The following is a 7298-nucleotide window of genomic DNA, read 5'->3' as shown; positions in this document are numbered from 1 at the left end:
CAGTGGGTTAAGCCGCTGCCTTCGGCTCAGGTCATGATCTCAGGGTCCTGGGATCGAGCCCCGCATCGGGCTCTCTGCTCGGCAGGGAGCCTGCTTCCTCCTCTCTCTCTGCCTGCCTCTCTGCCTGCTTGTGATCTCTCTCTGTCAAATAAATAAATAAAATCTTTAAAAAAAAAAAAAAAAAAAGAAGAGAGGCCATTAAAGAAGGGGAAGGGATCCAGGACTGAGACAGACACTGATCCTAGACAGGAAGAAAGCCATTTTTTCATAGCATCAGGAGGAATGGATGGGGAAAGAGGTAAGCCTGGGAACATTTCATGCTTCTATTTTCTCTATGTGGTGGTAGTGAAGGCATCCACGGCTTAGTCACTAGGATCAGACTAACACAGTACAGGGGTGGGGGTTGGTATATCTGATCCTTGTCCCTGGTTTTAGGCACAAAGCTCCTAAAATCCTTGCATTTGGTGGGGGGGGGGGTGCCTGGGTGGCAGTCATCTGGGCATCCAACTCGGTTTCGGCTCAGGTCATGATCTTAGGGTCCTGAGATGGAGCCCTGGGTCAGGCTCTATGCTCAGCAGTCTGCTTGAGATTCTCTGCCTCTCCCTCTCACTGCCCCTCCCTGTGCTCTCTCTCTAAAATAAATAATATCTTTTTTTAAAAAATCCTCGCAATTGCCCGATAGAAGATCCTTTTATTATTCTCTTAGTTACTCCAAAGCTTATGCTGATTGGGTGACTCTTGGTGGATGGTAGACAGCTTCTGGATGGGGGCACTCGTGGCCAGAAAGGCCAAGCCATGATTAGGGGGTTGAAGGAGGAAGGGAGGGGTTCGAGATTGAGTTCGCTTACCAATGGCCAATGATTCATCAATCATGCCTACATAATGAAACCTCAATAAATACCCCAAATGACAGGGCTCAACAAACTTCTGGGTTGGTGAACACATCAAGGGGCTAACACGGTGGCTTGCCTAGAGAAGGTCCAGAAGCTTCGCACCCTTTCCCCCCATACTTTGCCTTACATGACTCCTCCATTTGACCACTCCTCGGTTGTATCTTTCCTAATAAACAGGTAAATGTTAAGTGTTTTCCTGAGTTCTGTGAGTCATTCTAGTGAATTATCAAACCAGAGGAGGAAGTCTAAATTTATAACCAAATGTACAGGCACTTGTGACTGGCATGGGAAATGGGGGGGGGGTGTCTTGTGGGACTGTCCGTTGTCCTTTACTCGTGGGGTCTCTGCACTAACCCCAGGTAGACAGTGTCAGAATTGAGTTGAATTGTTGGAAACCCCCACTGGTGTGGTAGAATTAGTTGGTATCAGAAAGACCCTCTGTGCTTTCCACTGTTTAGGGCTCAGAGACACTCCAGCATCCCAGTTCAGTTTCAGCCTGAGAGTCAAAGGCTGATGACCCCAGAGGGTCTCACTTACTACAAAGGAAAAGGTTATTTCTGGATCACAGACTCAGACCCAAACAACTTCTGGAACATAACCATTTGCCCTATGCCCATTAAAGAACCCATGGACTATGGACATCTTGTGTGCTCTAATCCACCACTTGCCTCTGGGCTCACCTGGATTTTGAGCCTGAATTTTCTGATGCCAGAGAAAGCTTTAAGTGTGTTCAGAGCTTGGATTTTGACACTGTTGTCCTTGTCATCCAGCATGGAGCCCACCAAGCTGATGTCATCGGCAGTACAAGAGGAGGCCTGGAGTGGGCCAGGAGAGACAGAAGAGGCAGGAGAAGCGGGTGTCCTGGGCCCACTGCATCCACCCCCCACGTCAACAAGACCCCTCAGCACAAGCCCTCCCGCCATCGGCCAGAGAGACAGGTCCCAGGACACAGTGTGACCAGCCAGGAGGGTAGGGATTGGGCGTAGCCCCCGGGGGCTGGGCTGGCTGGGAGGGGCCTCCTACTTCCTTGCCCTCACCTCGGCCTCCAGCAAGTACACACAGCGGGTGATACTGTGCAGGATCATACTCTTGGCATACTCATCCTGTTTGTACTCCAAGGAGTTGAGCAGCCTCCGGAGCTCACCCGAGTCCCGCCCGTGCCGCTCGCGCTCCACTGCCAGGCCTAGACAGCCACCGCAGCCCAGTTCAGGCTGTGGACTCAGAAGTGATCAAAGAACGGGGTTGGGAAGCGGGGTAGAGGGACCTGGGGATGAGGCTGCCTTGCCTTTTCTGAAGATGCCTTCTTGCTCTACGCAGGACCCCCCCCCCCATGTACAACTGAGCCGTGTGTGTTGCAGGAGGGGCGCTATGTCTAATGCTGTGTCATTCAGATCATAAGTGTCCTAGTTTTGTATGTTTACTGTAACAATTTGCTGGCCTACGGCAGTCACGTGCACTCTTTCGTCATAATCACTGCACGGCAGTGACAGCCCAACAGATGGCAATGAACAAGTCTTGCAGAAGGGTACTTCTTCTGCAGACTAGTGGAGGCTCTCGGCATGCAGGTGGCCCAGCTTTCCCTTAGGGAGTACTGTTAATGCCAGGTGTCCAAGCAGGGGCATCCCGGGAGCTAGAGGGCAGGCAGAATCAGGAGACTCGCCAGATGAGGCCGGAGGATACACTTAGAGTGTCATCTACTCCCTGGGGACTTGGAGCTAGCATCTCTACGGTGGGTTGAGGCAGATGGAGAAGAGGAAGGAAGGACAGAGGAACTTGGAGGAGTCACCTTTGGGCCCTCCCACACTGGAGGCCTCGGGAGCAGGTGCCTCCTGAGGCAGAGCCCTCTCCCTAGGGCCCGTACACTCACGGGCGATGCAGATGGGTGAGGCAGTGCAGAGGGGCGGCTGGCATTTGATACCAGCCTTGATGGCCTTGTAGAGCAGGTAGATGAACCCAGCACCTGTGGCCAAGCCCACTACACCTTTGCGGATGTCCATTTGCCCCAGGTACTGGGGGATGCTCATACCCATGTCTTCAGTGTGGCCTTGCGCCCGGGTGGGAGCAAGGCCCAAGGCACCTGGCAAGGGCCTTCTGGAACCAGAACTCTGGCGGGGCCAGGAACCAGGATACCAGAATCAGAACCTGGGCAACAAAGGAAACTGGGGAAACGGAATGGAGGGCGGTGATCAGGAAACGGGGCAACCAAGAGTGCTTGGAAGGGGAAAAGATTCGTCTTCAGAGGCTGTTGGAAATGAAGCTCAAGACTCTAGGGGAATAAAAAGTCGGGGGGGGGGGCAGGAAGGTCCTTCACATCCCCTTTCCTTTAGGGGAAACAGGTTGGTTGGGTCCCCGCAGGCAGCGCTAGATGCTGCTTTCCTCCATTAGAGGGCAGCAGAGGCCCAATTTCTGGCCTGGTTCTTTTGGAAGTTTCTGGGAGGGGTATTTGGGATATGCCCATAGGCAACACCTTTCTCTCACTGACGGGCTTCCCATCTTTGATTTCCTCACCATAGATCCACTGCTGGGCCTCGAGGTGCTTTGCAGGCAGGGCCCCCTTCCATCAAGGGGAGCACTTCATAAAGTCCTGCAGTCCTCAGGCAAACCCATCATTTTCGGCAGCTGTAGTTCCCCTGTAGTAGGTAACATCTACCCGTCTGGCCAGAAGCTCTTGAGGGCAGCCCTCTCTGCATCTCCAACATCCGGTAGAGTCTTGCACTTAGTAGGTGCTCAAATCATGACTTCTGTCATTCTTGAGGACTTGAGGGCAGAACCATGACAAGAGAATCTGGGTACAGGGGCTCCAGACCCATTTGGCCAGTGTGACCCTGGAGGAGGAAGGGACTGCCCCTGCCTGGGTCACAGTCTATGACTGTTTGCAACCTGGGGGGATCCACATTTATCATTCTCTAACTCCAGGATTACAATCTGGGTATGCCTTTCCATGATGGGGACCTAAATCTGGGAGTACCACAGTCCAGGGCCCCGCACCCTAGCGCCCAGCACGCTGTCCCATTCAACCCTACAGGACGAGATGAGGCTTGAGGCCCCCCAGGGAGTCAGAAAAATGCCACTATCCCAGAAACATGAGAATCCTGCTTTGGAGGACTTGGTCTCTCTCAATAGGATGGGGCAGGTGAGAGCAGACCCTTCTCCCTTTTCCCCTTCCCTGCTTGTCCCCATACCCTGCAGCCTCGCCTCCTTATACAAAACAGGGAGGTGACAAGTCCCAAGCCAGGCTCAGGCCCAGAACCAGCATGGAGCATTGTTGGGCCAGAAGAGGGCTTTACCTGCCTGGCTTTGAGCTCCTGTTGGAAGGTTCTAGGACCCAGGCTACCTGGGCTTGAAGGAGGTGGGGAAGTAGGGAAACAGCATCCTCAGGCTGCTGCAGCCAGCAAGCCCTGCCTGCCCAGAGCCTTCACCCGTCACACCCCAGGACGTAGGCAACACTCCCAGGTGGCTGTTCTCTTTCCTTCCTCTCTACTGTTCCTGGCCCTCCTCAAGGTCATTCGTAGCAGTCTACCCAGCCCCGAGGTGGGTGACTACTGCAAGGAGGGGTAACAGAAGCCCTTGGAGGTCTCCAGCTGCCATAAAACCACCTGTCATACCCTGTGAACTCCAGGCAGGAAATGGCTGCCTGATGGGACAGCTTTCGGTTCTAAGGCTACCCTAGTGGATCTGAGGATAGATCCTCCAGAACAAGGTTCCTCCCTTTCTCTGGGGTAGCACCCAGAGCTACTGGCCTCTCCAGTCCATGGACTTGATTCTGCAACCCTCGTTTCCTAAGCAAATGCAGTGCTTACCTGCTCTTTAAAGGTTTCCGAAAAAGGAGTTCCTTCTTGGCTTTAATCTAACACTTTTCTGCTACACCTAAGGCCCACTTCTTTTGGTTCTGCGCTCAAATGATGCAGAGGGATGGAGAGGCAGAGGCCATGCCCAGAGTGACATTTTCACTAGTTTATAGCACAGTGAAAAAAAAAAAAAACCAAACGGGGGAAGTCCATTTGTTGGTGTGAAGTCAATGACTGTCCCTCCTTGGGAATGACTGCTTTTTATTTAGATGAGTTCTTTCTTATTTTGGGAATTAAAATGCACTTGCTTTTATGAAATGATGATGCTAATAGATGGTAGTTGTGTTTTGAATGTTCTTAGGATGCCTAAATGAAAGCTGCAACTTTGCAGGAATGTGGCTTTTGTTTCCTTGCATTGTTTCTTCTGTCAAATGCAAAGATCTGGAGTCACTGACTAGAGAGAAGTCTGAGATTCCATATACACACACTGTCAGCCCCCAAGTTTCTTACTTGCCTTCACCAAGGCAAAAAGTCCTGGGCTGCCTGACAACACACCTCTCTGTCATCTCCCCTAGCTTTCTACTTTCAAAGCTGTTGTTCCCATCACTGGCAGGTGCAATTTAGTTTAGTGAAGGAGAGGGTGGGCTCTAGCCAGATTACCAGGGTTCAAAACCAGTTCAGCCACTTAGTTTTGTGCTTTCTTTGTACCTGACTTTCCCTACCTCTAAAATGGGAATAATAATGTCTGTCTCATGGGGTTGTTTGTGAGGATTAAGTACTTGAAACCACCCAGCACGTAGAGCCCATCAAATGTCAACTGTAATAATTACCATTACAAGCAGGTTTCACCTGGACAAAAGTGTTGGGTGTGGGAAAGCAGTGAGTACACAGATGGTGGGCCTCAATGACACCTGAAAGACACATTATTCATCCCACCTACCCCTCCCACTCTGCTCTTCTTCAGGCTAATCAGTCCCAGCAACCCTAACCCATTTAATTGCCATGAACAACTCTGGAGGCCCCCTTAAAGTCCTCCCGGCAAATACTTATTAGCCTATTCCCCACCTATGAAACCTCAAACTACCAGGCTCTGGTAATGACTGTTTCAGCCTAGTTAATTAGAAAAGCCTAATGTACTATTGGGGGCCTACGGTGCAAGACACAGTGCTAGGCCATTATGATGGGTGACTCTAGAAGGGACCGGCGCTTGAAGCCAAGGGGAAATTAGCGTATTCTATAATGAAAAGCTCACTGGAGTCCCAAAGGGCTTGGGTTTGGGCAAATTCCATAATCTGAGCCTCAGTTTCCGCATCCGGAATACGGGTCTATTGATACCTACGGGAAGTGCCGCTGTCAGACTGAATTTGAGAACCTATGTTGTGACTCTCGGTGACTACGGGGCAATTCACACGTGTGAGCCCCCATCCCGCCCCGCCCCAGGAGAAAGCCAGAAAGTGGAGAGGCGAAAGACTGGGGGTGCCGCCCGCGCCCTGACGTAGACCCACACTCTCCGAGACCGCCCCCTCCCCAGCTGGCGCTTACCCCGGCCCAGGAACCAGATTCGGGGGCCTCTCAGTAGCTCGTTACTCCAGCGAAGGCGTGGGGACCGGGAGAAACGCAGCGAAAGCACTGGGAGAGGCGCCCCCAGAGGAGAAGGGCCGGGTGGGGGGGGCGGAGGCCAAGCCTTTCCCCGCCCCGGGCCTCCCCTCCTCTAGCTCCCCCACCCCGCCGGACTACCTCCTCCCCAGGCGCGCATCCGGCGGCGGGCACAGGATGTTCTTTCGCTCCGTCCCCTCCCGCCCCCCGCCCCCGCTCTCACTTTCCCTTCGCTCCCTTCCCCCACTCCCGCTGCGCCCGGAGCCGGCACCTTGTTTAACCCCTTCCCTCCCGCGCTTCGTAGCGCCCCAGCGCCCCTCGGGCTCCCACCCTTCCCGCCAACCCCCCAGGACGCGGAGCGTGCCTAGGACTGCCCGGGAAGGGGCGGGTCTGGGCTGAGCGCCCGCCCGCGTTCTCCGGATCCATTGGCCCGGCGAGGGTGAAGGGGTGGAAAGGGATCCCAGAGGCTGAAGCCGGCATTCTCCGGACCCCAGCCAGTTCACCGGCGCCGGGAGGGCTGCGGGTGGGGGCCCGCCCTAGAGCGAGCCACGCGTCCGCTGTGCGCGGGAGGGGAGGGGTGGTAAGCGCGCAGCCAGGTGGGCGTGGCTAGCTCCAGGCCGGGAGGCGGGAGGTAGGTTCGAAGACCCCAATCTCATCCTCTCCTCTAGTCTGGGTATGTAGGAGCCAGGGCTCCGGGAGAGGATGGAGAGAGATCACGCCCCTCACGTACACGTCACTGTTTCCACGGCAACCGAGGGCGGGGGAAGCGGGCTGGAGAAGACTTTCGAGAAAGGAGGCTACCAGAGGTTTTGGGACCCGGGTGGGGGTGGGGGTGGGGTGAGGAGGCGGCGGGGGCGGGCTTTTCAATCTGCTTCTCCACTCGCTGCTGCAGCACGAAACTGAAGGGAGGACCCGTTCTGCTCATTCAACAAGCGCTCATTGAGCTTGGGCTCTGCTTGGCGCCCTAATGCTTAGGCGCTGGGCTACGGTGCCTCAGGGTCCGAACCCTGCCCTCACCCGT

At 54.3% G+C, this 7298-nt stretch overlaps 1 protein-coding gene across 4 annotated transcripts in view; it reads right to left on the bottom strand.

Moving 5' to 3' along the window:
• LOC111152213 (armadillo repeat containing 12) overlaps nt 1-6217 on the bottom strand; it is a 13387-nt gene extending 7170 nt beyond the window's left edge. For 2 of the 4 annotated variants that reach the window (XM_022510604.1, XM_022510605.1), the window contains exons 1-3: nt 2761-6217; nt 1931-2076; nt 1574-1708 (exon numbers count right to left, since the gene is read on the bottom strand). In XM_022510604.1, coding sequence (XP_022366312.1) covers nt 1574-1708; nt 1931-2076; nt 2761-2923 — 444 coding nt within the window. In that variant the 5' untranslated portion in view covers nt 2924-6217. Of the gene's footprint in view, nt 1-1573; nt 1709-1930; nt 2077-2679 lie in introns of all 4 variants that reach the window. The other 2 variants (XM_022510602.1, XM_022510601.1) reach the window with 2 other exon arrangements.
• Between the last annotated feature and the right edge of the window lie 1081 nt (nt 6218-7298).

The sequence above is a fragment of the Enhydra lutris genome, unplaced genomic scaffold (assembly GCF_002288905.1).
Source record: "Enhydra lutris kenyoni isolate GAN:26980312 unplaced genomic scaffold, ASM228890v2 scaffoldscaffold28, whole genome shotgun sequence".
NCBI lineage: Eukaryota > Metazoa > Chordata > Mammalia > Carnivora > Mustelidae > Enhydra > Enhydra lutris.
The sequence above is the reverse complement of the archived record's forward strand: the minus strand, read 5'-3'. Positions and strand labels throughout refer to the sequence as shown.